The 20326-nt window shown below is 36.2% G+C and overlaps 1 protein-coding gene and 1 long non-coding RNA gene across 3 annotated transcripts in view; one reads left to right on the forward strand and one right to left on the reverse strand.

Moving 5' to 3' along the window:
- Positions 1–6322: 6322 nt before the first annotated feature.
- LOC106059914 (uncharacterized) lies at positions 6323–19959 on the reverse strand. 2 transcript variants are annotated; one of them, XM_013217615.2, is made up of 5 exons: positions 19000–19959; positions 10279–10392; positions 9807–10136; positions 9443–9526; positions 6323–8983 (listed from the first exon to the last, which is right to left on the reverse strand). In XM_013217615.2, the coding sequence occupies exons 1-5, from the start codon at positions 19358–19360 to the stop codon at positions 7347–7349; spliced, it is 2526 nt and encodes an 841-aa protein (XP_013073069.2). In that variant the 5' UTR covers positions 19361–19959; the 3' UTR covers positions 6323–7346. The 2 variants fall into 2 exon arrangements, with proteins under 2 accessions (XP_013073069.2, XP_055889075.1); XM_056033100.1 differs by lacking the exon at positions 19000–19959 and adding an exon at positions 12283–13306.
- The window catches only part of LOC129926819 (uncharacterized), a 28418-nt gene continuing 27343 nt past the window's right edge, over positions 19252–20326 (forward strand). The window contains exon 1 of the long non-coding RNA XR_008778572.1: positions 19252–19350. This is a non-coding gene — a long non-coding RNA (uncharacterized LOC129926819). The remainder of the gene's footprint in view (positions 19351–20326) is intronic.

The following is a 20326-nucleotide window of genomic DNA, read 5'->3' on the forward strand; positions in this document are numbered from 1 at the left end:
GCATCGACCAAAGTATGTGGGTGGAAATAGCTCAAGACCGGACAGCATGGTACTTTACTTGCTGGTACGAATTTCGCCGAATGCAAAAGAAACGAAGCTGAGTCTGCCAAGAGAAAGAAAAAGAAAGCAGCCCTGTCAGCCCTAGGACAGATGCATATACATGCATGCATGCAAACAATGCCGCTCCAGAATGGGCTTGATCAGTCCATCGACAGCTGAAAATGCAGAGAAATTACTAAAAGAACGACAGATGAGAAGCAAAGTGAAATACGATGCAAAAGCAAGACTACCTAAATGTGAGCAGGTCAGGGTGTGCGCTACTGAGTGAGGCCCTTTTTATTATTATCTGCTGCTCAACATTTATTCATTTATAACAGTAGGCAGTTGGTAGCTCTACTGGGTGGGCCCAATCTGTGCACCTCGGTCTGCGACCAAGGGGCTAGAGTCGCCTAAGCAACCAGACAGCACAATTAAACTAAACTAAACTAATCTAGCTAACTAAAAGAACAAACTAAACTAAATTTATAAAACAAAACTTATATACACTTTATTTACATTGACCAAAAAAAAAACAGTAATAAAACAAATATACCCACTACAAAACAATAAACCACTCTAAATTACCCCAACACTAAACAGTAAGCTACTAGCGGCAGTAAAGCAGAACTACAACAGACAGGCAGTAGAAATAACGAGAGTAAGGCAGTAAGCAGCAGATAAAAATAGATTTAAAAAATAGATCTAGGAGCGCCAGCTCACATAAATAATACTCTGTCGGAGAGAAAGTGAGAGTTCGTCTAGAACAAACATCGCAGAAAGCAGTTGTCGTCAAAAAAAATCATCACCCAGATCTTACATCATAAAAAAAAACGACGAAAAAACCTACAGACGAAATCAATGCTTTTTGAACAAGAGTTTCGATGAAGACATCTCTGGGTGCTATGATACCGATGAAGACAATGAACAGCAAACTGTTGGAACAAATGAAACAGTTATGGTGACCGGTCATTTCATCCCCGGTCACTTTTTCACCGGTCACTTCATCCCCGGTCACTTCATCCCCTGGTCACTTCATACCCCGGTCACTATAGCGCTGACTAGTGCCGTGTTACTCTCAGAAAGGAACTTGGTATATAGAGTAGTTTATTTCATCATCCTTATCATTTAAAAAGAAACCTGATAAGCACTGAAAACAAAGAAGACCATGAACGTGTCGAAAAAAAAGTATCACTATTCAGATGATTCATACAAAGATACAGCAGTCGAAGAAGTGAAAATGTCTCTTGAGGAGAGAAGTAGTGCTGAAGAAACTCCAAGGGAATACCCTTTTGCCACAGTCAGAGAAAACATCTAAGGTAAGTGATACAGATGATGAGTCAAGTGATAGTCTTCTAAAATCACTTTCTCCAGAAGTGGAAGAAGCTGTAATTAAGTACAAAGACTTCGGATATATCCATCCTGGAATTTTATCTGAGAAACTGTGAGCAAAATTCTGTTAAAGGGTAGCCTATTTTTTCCAAAACAAAGATGAAGGGTATTGTTTTCAATAGAGTTTACCCAAAATAAATCACGAAGTTTGACATCATGGTTCACTGGAAAGCTTCCAACAGGAGAGATCTTTGCTTCTCTTCTCTCCACACTTGGGATGTCTATTTTGTTTTGCATGTGTTCTGTTTTCCGAGGCATCAAAAAAGACATCTAGTGCATTGGGTAAACCAGGAGTTGGTTTCACCAAATGGAAGAAACCTGAGGGACTGAAAGAACATGAAGGAGTCCACCACTGACAAGCTTTTTTGAAGTGGAAGCTAGAAAAAGAAAAGCTTAAGGCAGAACCAGAGGAACTGTCTCATATGTTTCATGCGCAAATTTTGAAAAAATCAGCAGTATTGGGGAGATATTCTGAAGCGCGTAGCAGCAGCTATTTAGTACTTAGCAAAAACAAACTCAAGGTTACGTGGTCACAACCAAAAACTGAATTCACCCAATCCTGGGAAATTCCTAGCATCTTTGAAATTTCTTGCAGAATTTGATAAAGTTTCAAACACCACTTACATAGAATCGAATATGGGAAGACACATTATTTGTCACCAGAAATTCAAAATGATGGGCAATAAAGTCAGGGAATCAATTGCTGGGAAAGTCAAACAAGTTTGATACTTTTCTCTGATGCTTGATTCCACCCCAGATGTTTCTCATCAAGAACAGGTATCCCTAATAGTTCGTTACTTGGATGTTGATAATTTCAAAATAAAAGAGTCATTCATTAGTTACTTTGAAAGTTTGAAACCTGAAGGACAACATTATGAAAAACTTGTTCTGAAAACTCTTAAAGACATTGGACTGGACTTTGATCTGTGCAGAGGTCAAACCTATGATAACGCAGCCACAATGAGTGGCCGTCTGTCTCTTAGACATAAATCCAAAGGCAACATTTCTGAACTGTGATAATCACTTTATCAACCTGGCAGCTCTTCATTCTGCTGAGATAGATCCAGCGATTGTCATCTTTTTTTTGAGAATGTACATCAATTGTTCAACTTTTTTTCCCAACTCACCCGAAAGATCCTTGGGGGGGGGGGTCTACTGAAAGGCCAAACTGAAAGAAGCTGGAGGCTGGAGTTTTAAAAAGGAGAGTAATACAAGAGAAGGAGCTACGTCGGCGGTTTCCTTGCATCTCAACTATATCATCAAGCTGTTGGAGAAACTTTCTGAATCTTGTTAATTTTACTGATATACTGTACCAATGTGAATGTAGGTTTATATATTTAGTAAGTACATTATCTTATGTCATGATGTCGAATGTCATAATGCAGGGGTGGGGGGCCCAAAGAGGTAAATCCCCCCAGGGACCCCAAATCCCTAGTTACGCCCCTGCAATAATTTAATAACTATAGCATAAGTATTAATTAAATTAAATAAACATATTATTGGTACGCTAATTTCAGCAACGAAATAGAGTAGAACCCCCCCCCCCCAAATGATTAGAATCGATCGGGGAAAGGGGGGGGGGGCGATAGCATCTAGCGCCTACTATACACACTCTGGGTTATATTTCGTCTTTACATCTACATGATGCCTGGAAACCACTTAGTGTAGAGCAGGGGTGTGCAACCGTTTTGTATCGAGGGCCGCATAAAAAAAATTGGGAATGGGGGACCACATATATACTTATATATGTACTTACTACTTAGTTGGGTGCACCCAACTCTAATGGGTACCTGTCTTTAGTTGGGGAAAGTAAAGGCGGTTGGTCACATGACACCCTGTTCGTTAACCGCTGGCCAAAGAAACTGATGACCTTAACATCATCTGCCCTATAGACCGTATGGTCTTAAAGGGGAGCTTTACTTTTACTACTTACAACTTAGAAAGATACGCCAGCTAACTGTGTATAATGTTTTTTGATTCATATTTATACATATTTAATTTTATTTATATATTAACTTTTCTTTTTTTTTTACACTACCAATTGAGGAATTAGTACAAGAGTTAGCAATTTCTGAGACCAATTTTATGATTTTTATTTTTAAAAATTGCTATTGTCTTTTTACATCACAACATTTCACCACAAATGTGCAGCTGTACCGGTACTTAATAATAATAATAATCTTTATTGTCCGTATGGAAATTTGTCTTACAATTTGTGCATTACACCAAACAAAAAACATTATAACTATAAGAAACCAAAATGTACATTCACACCAGACTCACTCATAATGTAAAGTATTTAACTGTTAAGACTCGTTCCGGAACTGTGAAACTAGCTCACTAGTTTTTATCCTTGTGACTGCTGTCAAATGACAGTCAGTCACTATCGACCTTCGATTACACTTGTTTAGTTCCCACAATAAATACTTACAGATGTATTTGGACCCAAATAATGTGTACGTTTAGCAGCAAAGTTTTTTTAAAGTGTGTAAATACAGCTTCATAAAATTTGCATTTCACAATTAAGGAATATAAACAAGTCTTGTACTTTGAATCATTTCACTAGAAATAGTTTCAACCTTTCAGCAAAGGAAAATGACAAAACGCGTTTTCTTTTGTTAGCCTGGAGAAATGGAGGGCATCTTGGTTTGAAAAGATTTAACATGCACTTACATTTCATATGTAAACAACTCATTGCAATAGCAATTATGATAAACATGAAATCTGTTTTCCACTCTTCACTAGAAATATTAGTTACAAAGTCACAGTCAATGTTTATATACACCTTTCTTCCTTGGGATTTTATATTCTTCTCTTAACCTTGCCCATGCTAAGCCAGCGGATACATCGGAATATTTTGTTTCTAAATCTTCATGTACTTGTCGGAACTACCTGTGGTTAAGACCCTTACCTCAGATTATTTTGGTTAGTAGTATGTTGTAGTCAGTAATACGTTTATATTTTACGCAGCTTAGTGCAGTTTCCTATTTACAGTTTATGGTTGGGATATTCTTTATTAAATAAAAAAAACAACTACTGTTTTTCTCAGTCAAAGATCGAGCTTCATCAGTTGTTACTTGCCATCTTGTTCCAAGCATACCCAACACTCAACACAGTTCTTCATAGCATTGAATAAATACTGACTAGAGATTGTGTCTTAGACTGAGTGTATTGAAGTATAGCCAATAAGCATAATCTTTGTTTACTTGAAACTTTTTGTAATGAGACAGTTTCAATAATTTATAGATATTATTTTTAATATATTTGCATTTTTATTTGTATATACTTGATTTCTGTAGGTATTCGCGGGCCGCATAAAACACTTCTGCGGGCCGCATGTTACCCGCAGTCCGTTATTTGCCCACCCCTGGTGTAGAGTAAGCATTAGGCCTACGGTCAAAAGCGAGGAAAGATGTATTCCTATTATATAATGTTGCCTGCAAAGAATACAGCTTTAATATAGATGCAAATAAAAACAGGAGGATCGGTGGCTGAGCGGTAAAGCGCTTGGCTTCCGAACCGAGGGTCCCGGGTTCTAATCCTGTATTTTTAATTTCGGGATCCTTGGGCGCCTCTGAGTCCACCTAACTCTTAAGGGGACTTGGCATTAGTCGGGAAAAAGTAAAGGCTGTTGGTCGTTGTGCTGCCCACATGACACCCTCGTTAACCGTAGGCCACAGAAACAGGTGATCTTTACATCACAAGGTCTGAAATGCGAACTTTTAAATAAAAACAACATAGGGCCTACACAGATCCAACGCTTGATGAATTTGTTTACTTTTTACTTTTCTGTGACGACGAATGACCTTGAAACACAGAACGTTAAAGATAGTCTAGTGATGGTGAAATATATATTGTGATAGAGAGTAGAAAACACCAAACTGTGGGAGATGAGTGGACAGAAAAATATAGAAGTGCAGATCTTAGAGAGGAAGTGGAGATGAATTGGTCACACCCTAAGAAAAGATACCAGCAACAGAGCTAGGCAGGCCTTAGAGTGGAACCCCCAGGGAACAAGACGCAGAGGAAGACCAAAAAGAACATGGCGAAGCAGTGTACTAGAAGAAGCCGAGAAGAGCTGTGAAACCATCAAAAAACTAGCAAGAGACCGTGGAGAGTGGCGTGTTTTTGTCGAGGCCCTATGTTCCACGAGGAACTCAAAGGAGTGATGATGATAGTGAGTTAGGCTAGTGAAGGTAAATGTTAGCATGCGTCATGTCGTCTGGTTAACACAGACAAACAGTCAGCGTCATGTCGTCTGGTTAACACAGACAGTCAACTCAACAAAAATAGCACGGAAAAAAACATTTTGTTTCAGTCATTTTGCAAGAACTACTTCGATATCGTAAAAAATGAATAAAGGAAATACTTTTGTTATTTCAATGTTCTCGTTATTTTTCTGTCATTTTGCAGGAAACACTTTCGAGAGATCTTGAAATAGGATTAGGCAAACATTATAATAAGCTAAAATGAATAATTTCAAAATATAGCTTTTTTTTTTAAATTCCAAAAATGCACTTCAAAAACACGCAAAGATACTTCCATACTTGTCAGATTTACACAAAACTTTCATAAAGTTAATTTGTATGCAATGTCACATAGAAACTCCACTAGTGGCTTGTTTTCGTACATTGACGTCTGTTAAGTTGGAAGTACTTTGTCTTGCTTGCAGTTTTACTTCATTATCCAGGATTATACCACAAGTATAAAGAAATATCTAAGTGTATGTAACATATTGGAATGTATATACATTTGCATACTAAAGCGTCAATGCGACTCCGTTTGTGTTTCTATAATAAATGGAGTTCTTAAAATGTCTCATCAACACTGGTTTTGTTAATTGTATAACACAATGATTCTACATGGTGTCAGAAAAAAAGAAATACTCAAGTGGTGACATTTACAGTTTTAATTGACTAAAATAGTTTCATAAGTACAAGTAGTTTCATAAGTACAAATTTTGATTGAATTTCCAAAAGTTGAACAAATGTATATTTAAAAACATGGCACTAGATTTTATAAATATCATTGAGTGAAATATAAACAAATAAAAGTACATACTCTAGAAAACATTTGGATTATTTTATTGGCTATTATTCTATGGCTAATTCTCATGGCACCAGATAGATAAATATCATTGAATTAAATATGCACAAACTATATTAATACTAAGTTCCACTTTATTCTATTGAACACAATGTTCCAAGTTTTGTGACATTTGGATGTCAAGGCGAAACTCTGGTCATGTCTGGACTTTTCGTTGCATGGAGCATCGGATATTTCCTATTTTCACGGGATTTCTACCTCCATAAGAAGCTCATTGGAACAGAAGAATGTTTTTTAAAGTCAGATGGATCCCAAACTATGTCAGAATGTCATTCACCAATACTGGAGCAACATATATGACGGTCAACTCAACTGGAAATGTAGAAAGTGACCAGTGTATTGTAGATAGACATGTGTGGAACATTGAGTGAAAGTCATGGTGACATCAACAGTGTACAAAAAACGACCAAAACAAACAAACTTGGTTACAACAATTACTTTTTCAAAAAAACAAATTAGAGAAAAATCAAGGGGTGGGGGTAAAATGTACATGAGGGGCAGATAATAAAAAGTCTATAAAAAAACAAACAAAAAAAAAAACATATTTCTGTGGATCAAATAATTGAATTAAAGCTTTAAATTCTTACTTCCAATATTATTATAATTAGAAAATATCTATTTAGAACTATGTATTGGTACTCTTATTTAGATGTAGTACATGTAATGATAATACTAGAAATAGTTTGTTTCATTTTATTTTCATGTTTTTCTTACATTATTTTTTCTATCAGTGAATCTTGTGTGTGAAGAATTTTCCTATCCCCAATTTTTGTTTGTTACATTTTGTTTAAATATGAATTTAATTGAAAATGTCAATAAGGTCGCCATACACTTATCATGTCAGTATGCTCCTCACTATTTTGTCTACTGTTGGCTGACCTCCACTCTTGAGATGAAGACAATGGTGACAGCACATGGTCACTGCTAGATGTCTCTACAGTGCCCTCTCCATGAACTGATATTTTTTTATTTGTGACTGTTGTGGAGGATAGGACTATTGGAATGGGTCGTTCTATAGGTCGACTATTCTTCACATACTTAGATGACCCATGATCATAAATCTTTTTTTCCATTTCCCCAGTTTCATTGGGAGTGACTGGATCTAACATTTTATCTTCATGATTTTTGGAAAGACGCCTTTTGAAATATTTGGCATCAGTTGATGATCGTGACTGGTCTTGATATTCCTCACTCAACTCACTTTTGTTATTGGATTTCTGATAGCCCAAAATTTCATACGTTTTTTCACCAGCAGGTATTATTAACTGATTTGGTTGATATTTTTGAGGATAGATAAAGGAACTCTGTAGAAAATGAGATGGTGACACAGAAAGGTAAGAGAGGGTGTCACTGGAATTACTTACTGATGAGATAGTCAGGATAGGAAAATTGGAATGAGAAAGGTTTCGACCAGCATGAATTGGATCAAGTGCTCGGTATGACTTTATATCAGATTCACCTTGATTGGAGTGTAGGCTATGACCAGATTCCTGTAAAATTCTGATTTGATTTTCTGGAAGAACCATAATGTTGTCATTGCTCTCAGATAAAGAAAAATTAATGGCAGTGTTTTCTGAACCAAGCCGTGAGCCATAAACAGGATAAAGAGTAGAAATTTGAGTTCTTGGATCAGATCGAAATAAAATTCTAGGGTTCTCAAAAGTTCTAGATTTGGTGTCAACTGATTCGGGTATCATGGATCTATTGACATCTAGAAATCCAGATGAGCGATTTCGGTTTGTAGAGAAAAAGTTTTCTTCTAAAGGAATTTGATTTGGAGATTGAGAAGTTGGATAAAAAGTTGAAGGAAATCTTCTGTCACAATCTCCTTCTCCTGGATGTTGAGCTGTCAGCTGAGAAGGCAAATTACATTTAGAAAATGGCTCAAAGCCTGATCTTGCAAATCTAGAAGATAAAGCTTTTTTAAGATCAAATCTTTCATTGCCTAGATGCTGTTGTCCTGTTTCATAACGAATGGTCAACCTTTCATCAGGAGAGTGAACAGACCCAACATTGTATCTGTTTATTAACCTGTCTTCATTTGTAAGATAAGGTCCAGAATCATAATGACTAGCTAATCTCTCTTCAGATAGCTGCTTTGGCAGCAAAGGTTCATATCTGTTAGTTAGTCTTTCAGAATCGTAGTGTCTAACCAATCTTTCATCAGACAAATGAGACTGTCTGTCTTCAGTAATTTGGATTGAATGGTGATATGATTCCAAACGATCTTCTGATGATGAGCTTAAGACTGAAAATGGTGATGGTTCATGTCTGTCATAAACTGACAATCTAGGGTCAGAACATGGCGCAACAGGAGACTTAGGTGAAATATTGCTAAATGGATTCTTTCTATGATAAGAAGTCAGTCCAGCAGATCTAGAGTCATAGCTAGAAGATACAGACAATGCTTCCATTCTTTCATCATGATCTGGCACATCACTGGATGTATCTGGAGATAGATGAGTATAATAGCAATTGACATTCTTAAGATAGAAAATTATAATTTGAAATAATTTTTAAAAATTTCTTAACAAAAAATATATTTGATGATGAATGCTAACTGGTGAACACAAAATTTAAAAAATGAGTAACCAAAACAAAACTTGTGTATTTACTACCAATAAAATGGAGGCTGAGTGGTAAAGCACTTGGCTTCAGAACAGGAGGGTCCTGGGTTTGAATCTTGGTAACCACTGGGATTTTTAATTTTGGGATCTTAAGGGCACCTCTGAGTCCAACCAGCTCTAATGGGTAACCAACATTAGTTGGTCATTATGCTGGCCACATGGCACCCTCATCTGCCCTATAGACAGACCACATGGTCTGAAAGGGGAACTTTATTACCAATAAAATATTTCATATTTAGCTACCAATAGAAATATCAATTATAATAGTGAGCTACCAATACCTTTTATACTTAAATGTTCATCTCGAGTAACATGGTGAATAGTTTCATTACTGAAAGGTGGATCATAGCTCCATGACCTCTGACCTAAAAAGTCATAAGTAAGTCAATTTTTATTGTTTTTTTTATATTTTGGTGAATTTCAATTATAACAAAATGTTAACAAGTTTCTTTTTATTGGAAAGATCATTAATACATTATATAGTATTTATCTTTAAAATGAAAATAGTCCTGTAATCTAAAAAAAAAACTTAATACAGGTTAAGAAAAAAAATACATTGGATAGTTTTACTGTGTTCTAGTATGAAAATAAAAAAGAAAAATAATGTTTTAATGTTTTATTAACAACCAAATAAAAGCCACTAACCTGTAGGGGAAATTTGTTCACTAGGTTCAGTTAGAACTTCATTAGTATGGGACTCCAAACCTGACTCAGAATCTGTTGTTTGATTTTGGGAAAGAATTCGATGTGACTGATCTAGATGATGAGAGTGATCACCATAGTTCCTGTTGAAGTCATTCAAATGATTTCTGGTGTCCAAGTGTGTAACATCATTAGCATGCTGCTGGCGAAGAACTTCTAGGTCAGCTAGGTGGGATAACTGATGTTCTCTTAAAGGATTAGGTATAATTGGACGCTTCAGGCTAACATCCACAGGACTGGGACGATGAATGTGCCGATCATCTGTGTGTAATTCTAAGAATAAACATATTTAAATAACATTGATTAACATTCCTAGAATGAGTTTTTTTTTTAATTAAAAGAGAGAGTAGGCTAAACTCTTGTTTTGATAAATGATTAAGTGTTACTGTTAATATTCTAACACCATGTTTCTTACTAGGTTTGCTCCGAGGTTCTCTTGGTCCATCTACTGTTACTTTTATAGCTTTCTGGTAAAGTGCTATTTGAGGTGGGTTGGTAAAAACAGAAATAGTCAAAGTAAAACTTTTGCCTGGGGAAAGAAAAATTATTATTTTTTAAATAATTAAATTATTTTCATAAACCTACATTCTATAACCTAATCAAAATCAAATGTAAATATAGGACCTAATAGGGCTACAATGTAATATTTTATTAAAAACAAAACAATTTATACACACACACACACACATATATATATATATATATATATATATATACACATCTCATGACACACACACTTACTTTAAACTATTATTTTCTTATATAGGCCTATGTTAATCATGAAATGCTCAAAACAAATAAGACACTGATATTACAAGTATTTGAAAATATGGTCAAATCAGTTTTTCTTCTTCCCATTGTTTGTCTATTATTAACTATATGTAGATCTAGGAAGACACTCCATCTCTGTTGATGAGCATGATCTAGATTTTCCAAAGCCAGCATATCTTAGTTTATTAGACCAGGAAGAGACAACTCTCAACATTAATTATAAGCGCTTTTTTCCCCAAACACGCTGTTCCCCTTTTAATCAGATATGGGGGGTTGGGGAGCGGAGATTAAATGGACTGGAGGGAGAAAGAAAAAAAAAGTCTTGAGGAAGGGGGGTAGGGTTGTAGTTTGGGAAAAGGCTGACTATGAATAATGGCAGCGAAACCCACAGACCACAGGACAATGAGAACCGACGTCAAGGGTGGACACACAAAAAGAAAGAGCTACTGGGAATGATAATTAGGGCAGTGGTCGGATCAATACCGCGTGTCGTTTGGCTGTGTACACTTGGAGCCATTGATTTTCTTACAAGGAAGTTGAGAGATGTTGAGAGCGTTGGTTTTGATGCCACTTTGGCTTTTTTTCCTCTCTACGATACGCGTATATTCTTTCAAATGCTCGGTGGGGCAGGGCGGGGTAAGTGAGCACTTGCTGACATCAAGAAATTGTCTAGCGTATGTAGGCCTATATTTAAAACCCTGATCTCACCCAACACTTTCAACTTTCACTAGACCAGCAGGCGTAGTCGACATCGTAACATTTTCTGAGAACAAAATCACTCACAAAACAATGGCATAGTGAACCCTCAATTCACACACTCAAAAACTATTTTAAAATATCGCGTGTTGTATGGACGCGTCATTTTACCATTAGCTTAGAAGTAGATGAAGGGTTGGAACTATCGCCAGGACCGTGTAAAAACGTTTGCTACTGGAAAGGTCTGAGGTTTCCTCTATGGTCGAGAGTGTTGTAGTGACAATATTCATATTTATCTCATAGTCGTTCCTCAATCGCTCCCTCTTGGCTTCGAGCTTGTCCCTTAAGTGGCCAACGAGAGGAGAGTGTTGTTATATCCTATTCGCTCAACTTCTTGAGATATCTCCCAAGTAACTTGTTCGAACTCCACACCACACAATTAGACTTGTTAGTACTTCTTACGCGATGTGGTAAACCACTTTGGAAAAAAAAAAGGGCGGGGGAGGGGCAGTTTTGCTCTCACCATAAGCCTATCCAGGTTGAAGTCCACGATCCAGTGAGTGAGCATGTTGAAGTTGACACAGGAGATGGAGGGGACATTGATTTGATTTACATAGGTAAGGGACTGATGAGTAACTCCTGGCTAGGAGCACCACATCTGCTGAGATGGAATGCACATATTTTGATTGGCTGAAACAAGAACCCAAATACAAACATTTCAAATTTCGACACATATTAAGCGTTGGCATATATAACTCATCAATCATCGAATGGATGGCCTACCAAGGTGTATGACATTTTTACTTAGATAAAATTTCGACGATCAGGAAAATTCTTTTCGATGTAATTTTGGTTGCTACTTTAAAAACTAACATTAAATATAGATTTTATTTTTCCGGACTAAAAAGTAAGTACCAGCGAAAATCAATCAAGACTAACTAATAAATTACACCTGTGCAATTGGATGGGAAGATCAGGTCCACGTCTGCCGGTCCGGTGCTCGTATACCTCTGGTTGTCAACAAAGGGAGACAACATGCAAGTAGAAAAAAACGAATGTCTTCTTTGAAAGTATGCCTCTAAATCTGAACTGCTTGGTTCAATGCAACTCTTGAAGACGTATTCTGATGTGTTCAGCATCAAAGCGAATTAAACCTTGGTGTTTATTTGTTCTAAGCATGATCTTCTCCCAATATAAAGTAGATATGTCTATATAGAGACTATATATAGACTACACGGAGACTCATCGGGCTTGGATATTACTAATAGAAATGCGAAAGTCTGATGTACCATAGAGACAAACACTTACGCACCATCACTAAAGCTAGGGAGTGATGAATTTCTTGATCGCTCTCTTGTCGTAGAGGTAAATAGTTTTAAAAATAAATCACTTTCCAGCCAAGTCACAGTATACGAAAAAAAAAGTTGATCGATGGGGTTATCGTCCCTAAAAACACTGAAATGTGCTGATTTGTAAATCAATACGTAAGGGAAACAACTCTTTTGCCTAGTGTAAATATAGGAAAATAGAACAAGCTAGAATAGGCATCAGTACTTCTTATCCCTCTAAGAAAAATAAGGTAGCCTACTTTCTATTTACAAAGCTTCTATCAACTCACTCTGTCTGTCTGGTAAAAAGTTTGTAGGCATACACGTTATTTCTGCCACACCCAACTGGTCCAGAAAAATGATAGGATCAAAGCGCATTGAGAAAGCTAAAAGCATGAAATTGCTCTAAACCAAAACAATTAGTAAAAAAAAAAAATTGCACAGATTTATTGTTAGCCTTCTTTCTATTAGCCTAAAATGTAATGACATGACTGACCCACACTAATTGATACAATTACACTTAATATAAGCTTCTTCTTGTTGTTTTTTTTAAAAGTATTTTTTAAAATGTTTTATTTTCTTGTTTTCTACTTCCTTGAAGTAATGTTATAACAAATGTCTAAGCGATGAAACAAACAGCTGTTGGTACAATAAGGAATACGTCTGCACCATAGACTTATATATATACGCCTATGGTCTAAACATTATATATGCATGTCATAATTCAAGTGACACATTCTAAAGTTCTAAACTAGTAATATAACAAAATAGAACTTTTTAAATAGCTCAGAGCAACAGAAAAAAACTACAACAATAAATATAGACACACCTTACATATATCTGAAGCAATGACCTAAGCGATGACCTAAGCAATGACCTAAGATTCTTTATGGATTTAAAAACAATGAAGTATAATTATTTTAAAAACATTTTCTAAAACATAATGAAATGATCATGTCTGTATGACTTTGTTGAGTCTTAGGATGCGCATGTTAATAGCATGTAATCATATAAATAGGCTGAGTCATAAGATGAGTAAGATATATGTATCTATGTAGCTGTATCGATCTATCTCTATGTATCTATCTATGTAGCTGTATCGATCTATCTCTATAGCTGTATCTATCTATGTAGCTGTATCGATCTATCTCTATAGATATCTAGTCAGCGATATAGGGAGTCGACATATATGCATGCTAATACGTTATCCTCACTCCCCTTGGTTTTAATTGGCACATTTGATGAATAGCTCAGCCACACCGTCCACCACATTTAGTGGTGATCAATCATGCGTGAGATTGAAGAAAGAGTTGAAAGTGTGTGTGTGTGTGGAAATGAAACAAAGAAACCAAGCCAGAAGGAAGCCAGAAGGAGAATTGTTCAATACACAAAAGAAAAGCGGAGGGGAGGGTAGTTCTACGGACTCAGCAAATTTATGCTAATTAACAAATTTAACATTCAGTCTGTCATACAGAGGGAGGGAGGGTTGAAAAAAAAATGGAATGAATTGAGATTGACAATATCTATGCCAGAATGTAATGATTTTACTTGACGACTTTGATTTTGGAACCGAGTTCTAAAAGGCATGGCTTCCGAACCGAGGGTGAAGACTGGGATTTTTTTTTCGGGGTACCTGACATTAGTTGAGAAAAGTAAAGCAGTTGGTCGTTGTTCTGGCCACATGACACCTTCGTTTACAGTCGACTATAGAAATAGATGACCTTTACATCTACTGCCCTATAGGTCTTGAAGTGGCACTTTACTTTTTCTTTTCTAATTTTATTTTGAAAAAAAAAAAAAAAGCCCAGTGAATGAATCAATTGGATGGCTGCCTGGTGGTGCGGTTTGCGCGCTGGACTGTCGTTCGGATTTATCGATGGTCTCGGGTTCAAACCCTCTCCGCTCCCAACCCCCCTCGTCCTGCGGGAGGTTTGGACTAGGAAGTAATTATCTTCAATTCTGAAGGAACATCCGAAACATGTACAACATGTTTACAAACAATTGTTCAAAAATATTACTTTTCTGTGCCTAGCAGTGTTTCTCAAACTGTAACCAGTGACACCCCTCCCACAACTATAAAATAAATTCTTTCGGGACTCCCTTTAGCCAGGTGTGGTCTGGTGGAGCAATGTAAGCCCTCACAGTAGAGTCCCGGAGACTTTGAAGAATGTAAAAAAATAAAATAAAGTTCCCCTTTCAGACCTTACGAATGTAATGAAAAAAGAAAATAAAACTCAGAGACCTAGAATTATAACACAATTCCGTTTTTTTTTCTCTGCATATATAATTACATTGTTTAAAATACAAAGGTATGTAATGAATGTTCATAAAACCTAGACCATCTAGTCTTTTTTTTTTTTGTCTGAACAAGTATTTTATAGATAACCTTTTAAGTGTTAACTAGTCAAAAATATTTTGAAGCATCAGCAGGTTACCCTCGGGGGTGGGGGTCTGGTGGAGCGCTGTAAGCCAAGCGTCGCAAATCATTTTAATTTTTGTTCGCTAAAGTCGTCAATATAACGATGTAGGGCAATGGAGAGAAATTCGAGAAAATCGTTTTGAAATAGGATTTGACCGTTATCATTTTTCATGTAAAAAATGAACTAAATCTAAATTTGGCTAGAGATCTAGGTCTATATGCAATATCGGTTTGGAAAGGACTATCGCCATGACTATCGCATTCTTCAAACGACTATAGCTTTTGGGAATTTCCGAATGTAAGTTGAATAAATGTTCAAGAACATTTAGCGCATCGTCTTCGAAGTGTAAAGGACTATCATTGGAATAGTAGAAAGTGAACCAAGGATTTTTTTTATCGGGGAGAGGGGGCGGGGTAAGCTGCCCCCCCCCCCCAAAAAAAAAAGTTCCGTTGTTTTCTAATCGAGAAAGAGAAACACTGCCTTAATATCTCGCGGGCATCTTTTCTAAACGTCTCACTCTCTCCCTTTGGAGGCGGGGAGGGGTGGGGGGCAAAGTTTGAGAAACGCTGTTCTAAAGTATGGTAGATATACAATCGTGTCTATTGACTGATACTCTGTCCTCCGTTCACCCTATCCCTTTCTTGTCACTAATACCCATATTCTATCATTCGTCTTCATTTGGTCATCTTACCATTAGAGTACCCAAAGCAAAGGGAGCGGAGGTATACAATTTAGGCAAGCTTCGAGTGTTCATTGTTTGCTATAAAGGAAGATTTGTATAAATATACACGTGCGTCGTGACAAACACGTTGACTTTACAAACGTCGGGAAGAAAATAGTTTATCCTTTTAAAATGGCAGCAATTGTGCAAGTGGTAAAGTAGAATGCCTTCCCATCTTAACTTACCCCTAATCAATTATAATTACGATCTAGATTATTCTAGAATCTAGAGGAATAAGTCTTACAAGATTAACAGGGATAACACGAACCTCCCCCCCCCCCCTTTTACTCAGACACAGTAAAATCCCATACAATACTTGATCATGACGCGAGCCACTGACTGTTGGAACGAACATTACTGACACGCTAACTATAAACCATATTTCTTGAACACTACTAAAAAAACAAACTGATGAGTAAAAGAGTGATCTAGATGTGCGTGTGTTAGTCAAGCTCGCAAAGAATGATACATTTCGATGACTATGTATCCAGTAGACCAATAGGGTTGACTTGCTGTCGCGAAGTTGGATTATGTCTGTGGTATTTTAGGTCTCGGGAGATAATCTTTTTTGCCTTTGCAACTTCTCATGTGACTAAGAGGCCAATCCTTGATACACAACTACGGTCACGGGTTGGGCATCTGTAATCACCAGGCGCTGTAGCACTTTCATCCTTCTAACTGATGTGTGAGCCATCCGCAATTCAGGACCCTTCCTTTATGCTTGCGCTGCATGTGGATCTATCCAGTGCTTCTTTCTACCAACTGTTTGTGTGTTGATTTTGTGTCGCCGCTTAAATCAATCAGTATATCTTCAAAGTGGACGACCTGCAGCTCTCCTGCCTTCTATAGATGACCATCACAAAATATGGCAGAGATCTGATCACATATGTCCGATAGACTAGGGCTTTGGTATTAAACAGTAGGCTATTGATAATCAGCAAGGTATTGTCCCAAACTCTATTCTGCAGCCGTGACATGATGCCCATTGACTTAGCTATCCTGTTGTTGATAACAAACTCATTGATGTAGATTACTTAGTTTAGCTCAATTTCAAAGAACTTTAAAAAAACACTCGACTGTAAGTAAGTAGTGTGTTACAATGAACTAGCCTTGCTCACAGATGCACGTAAAATAAGAATCGGCTTCTTTTATATCTTCATGATAGACTACAATGTGAAGCGATGCTTTGAATTGAAAAAGACTCACCGCTAAAGAATGGGGAAGGAAAAAAAAACAACCTAATTGCTTTGATAGACATGAGCCGTATTCCACTACAAAAACATATTACCCAAAAAGTACAAGGATTAAGACAACAAAGTAAAATTTCCTCATTTAGTGTTAGCATAAAAAGCCATGTCAATGTTTTACCATGCTCACATCAGTTGTATCGGCATGGATTTGGCAATTGAAAAGCATGCCAATTCGAACATAGAAAATAAAAATAAATGTTTCAAACATTAAAAACACCCTTTGAAGTATAATTTAACCATCTAAGAGATCATACAAGGCATCAATCACAAAACCAAAAAGACACAAGAACCCTTGGCAATTAAGTTATTGAATAATAGCCAACTTTCACCATGTTATGTTTGAGTGAATTAGTGGTTCAGATTTTACATTTCGTTTGTTATCGTTTTACTGTTATGGTATATGGTATATTATATATGGTATATTTAAAGCACTACTTTAAGAAACATTTCTTTATTCATATCTTATAGATTACAGACGTTACTTCAAAAGAAAAGATAATTACGTCCAACGCATTTCATGCGTCAATGTAGCCATGCATGTTAATCAGTGACTTAATTATACTCTGCTAAGTCGTAGGTTTTTCTGGTTGCTTCAGGCAAATTGAAAAAAAAAAAAAAAAAAGGCCTATTATATTATTTATGTTGCTAGTGCTTTTCCATTCTATCAGAACTGCTTTCCCTCACAAATTGTCAATGCTAAAAAAAAATGTTTCCAAGGGGTTTGTTTAAACTTCGATACGAATAACATACGTATGCTAATATATCTAGAGACTGTATATCAGGGTGTTGAGACCATTCATAAGGAGATCTATTACAACCACGATATGAAAAAGCCATAGTCACAACTTTTTGTTTAACATCTCAACAATTATGATATTGTCTGGCAGTTTGGACACGTGAAGGACGGAGAAATGAATGTTAACAAAATATGTAAGTGCTTACAAGGCCTATGTTGTTTGTAAAGTTTTTCGTAGGTCTCTACTGAATACTGAGAACAAGAACAGATCTTCTAGTTAACTTTAAACGTAGCCACTCTCCCACACAACTAGTCTATGAGTAGCTACGACCTAGATCTATGTATATAGGCCTACTACCGCTTTATAAATGTGTATATTAAAAGAGAACGTAATGACCTACATACAAGCAAAAATTCCCAGTCAAAATGCCCGCTTCAGAATACTAGTGATTGGGTTTAACCCAAGTTAGTTGATGATGAATTAATTTTGTAGAACATCACATCGACTTATAACACACATAGATCTAGATCTATATGTTTAAACGTTTAATGCAATATCGGAAAATGTGTTGCATTTTTTCAAGAAGAAAGTAGATGAATAGATATATGTGCTTATCTAATGTAGATTCTAGTGTTTTTAATTCAAACTATTGGTAACATAAATTATAATGTTTAGATTTAAAACTAGACAGATATTATTTTAAATAATTATATATAATTATAAAATAAATCTTGATATCTATAGATTTAAATAAAGTCTAGGCTGATATAGGCCTACGCACGTAGAAAGATCTGATTTGGTTCTAAACTCTAACTTTATGATTAAAGTAGGCCTATTGCTATTTGTAATATTATTTATAGATTATAGGATGATATCGAGTAGGCCTATAGATTCTAAATCTATCTAGATTCTAGATCTATATCAACAAAGCCAAGATTAAAATATTGACTATACATTTACATTATAACGCTAAATCTAGATAAGCCTTCTAACTTTTATGTCTATGAGTATTATAGGCCTATAGGAGTAGGCTGATATGTAGACTAAATCTAGACTCTAGAATTGAATTAAAGGCATAACTTACCATTACTATTTTTATTAATAAGAAAGTTGAAATTTTAGTTTAATCTTATGTAAAATATAGCCTAATCATTATGCAAATATACATGCCACATGTTAATTAAGAAAAGTTAAACTAAACAAGCATTCTTACCTCGGCCACTCCTTCCGACAAATCGCAAATCGTTGAATTTCGCCACTTGATTTTTCATTGTTGCTGTATTATTCCTGAGTTCTGAACAAAAATTTTCATCATTGCCTGCAGTAATACACACTTTAGTACCATCTTTCACTTCACCAACAGCAACCACTTTGAAAGGGATAGGCAGGGTTTTATTGGATCTCCAATGAGATGGCAGGATAGAGCATAAGAAATTGGGGCTCCCAGTTTTCACGAGCTGATCTCCGTGATGGTCATTTAATCCTGTAGACACGGAATCCAGGTCTGAGTCGGACATGTTGTAAAATTTATCTTGAAATGGTTTAAAACCTTTCAAATCTGCAGGTAAATGCATGTGTTTGTTTTTCTTTATCTTCCTTTTGTGAGTTATTTCGTGTTTATCTGTAATAGCCCAGACTCAAGGAAGCCGGCGGCTGTTTACTCATAAGCCACACCGACTGTTCAGCCGCGAAGCCATGCGGTTTGTCGTGTGAGAGTGAGATCCGATGTGTGTGTGTTGACAGTCCGCCTCTCGGTGGGCCACAAAAGCGGTTGTAGGCCGCGAAGCCACTCCCCCGCAACTTCACAACACGCTCCTACATAGTTTGGCATGTATCATTACGCTAATACTGTTTATGACATACTTAATGCCACTTTCGATGTTATTTGTTTATTATATTTATCATTAAACATTTTATTATTCTAAAATAAAACTTCAGTAGTAATTCATACCTAACGAAATTTATGATTCAACTAATATTTAGGCTGTGGGATGTTGGGTTTTATTTTTATTCGGAAGAAGGCATGATTCTAAGGCTGTTCTAAGGTTTTTATAACAAAGAAGAAAGAATTTGATGCGGTGATCAAATTGTCTGACTACCAGGCTCAATAATTTAGGAAGTGTGTAGGCTGGCAGCGGAAACCACAGATTTGCCAATACATAATAATACCACAGTAGTGGATGACAAAGAAGTTTGGCGTTAAACAAATTTCGCAGTTAAAAAAATGAAAATGCCCAAATGCAAACTATTAGTACTAGCAATATTTATGTTCATAAGTACAAAGGACTAAGGCTAAGGTCTAGCTTTACCATCTTCAAAAAAAATTATGCGTCCCTAGCTGCGTTTAGGTATACCAATACGTAATAAGGGCCACTTCACTAATTAAATTATGACTAATTATTGATCTAGGTCTAACAGATTTTATATAGAATAGCATTCTTTATGACTTTATCATGCTCAGACCCACATGAATAAAATGTAGGCTATATCTTGCACCTACTAAAAACTTCTAGATCTATATTTCGTATATTTTTTTAAAA

This window comes from Biomphalaria glabrata, chromosome 6 (genome assembly GCF_947242115.1).
Source record: "Biomphalaria glabrata chromosome 6, xgBioGlab47.1, whole genome shotgun sequence".
Classification (NCBI taxonomy): Eukaryota; Metazoa; Mollusca; class Gastropoda; family Planorbidae; genus Biomphalaria; species Biomphalaria glabrata.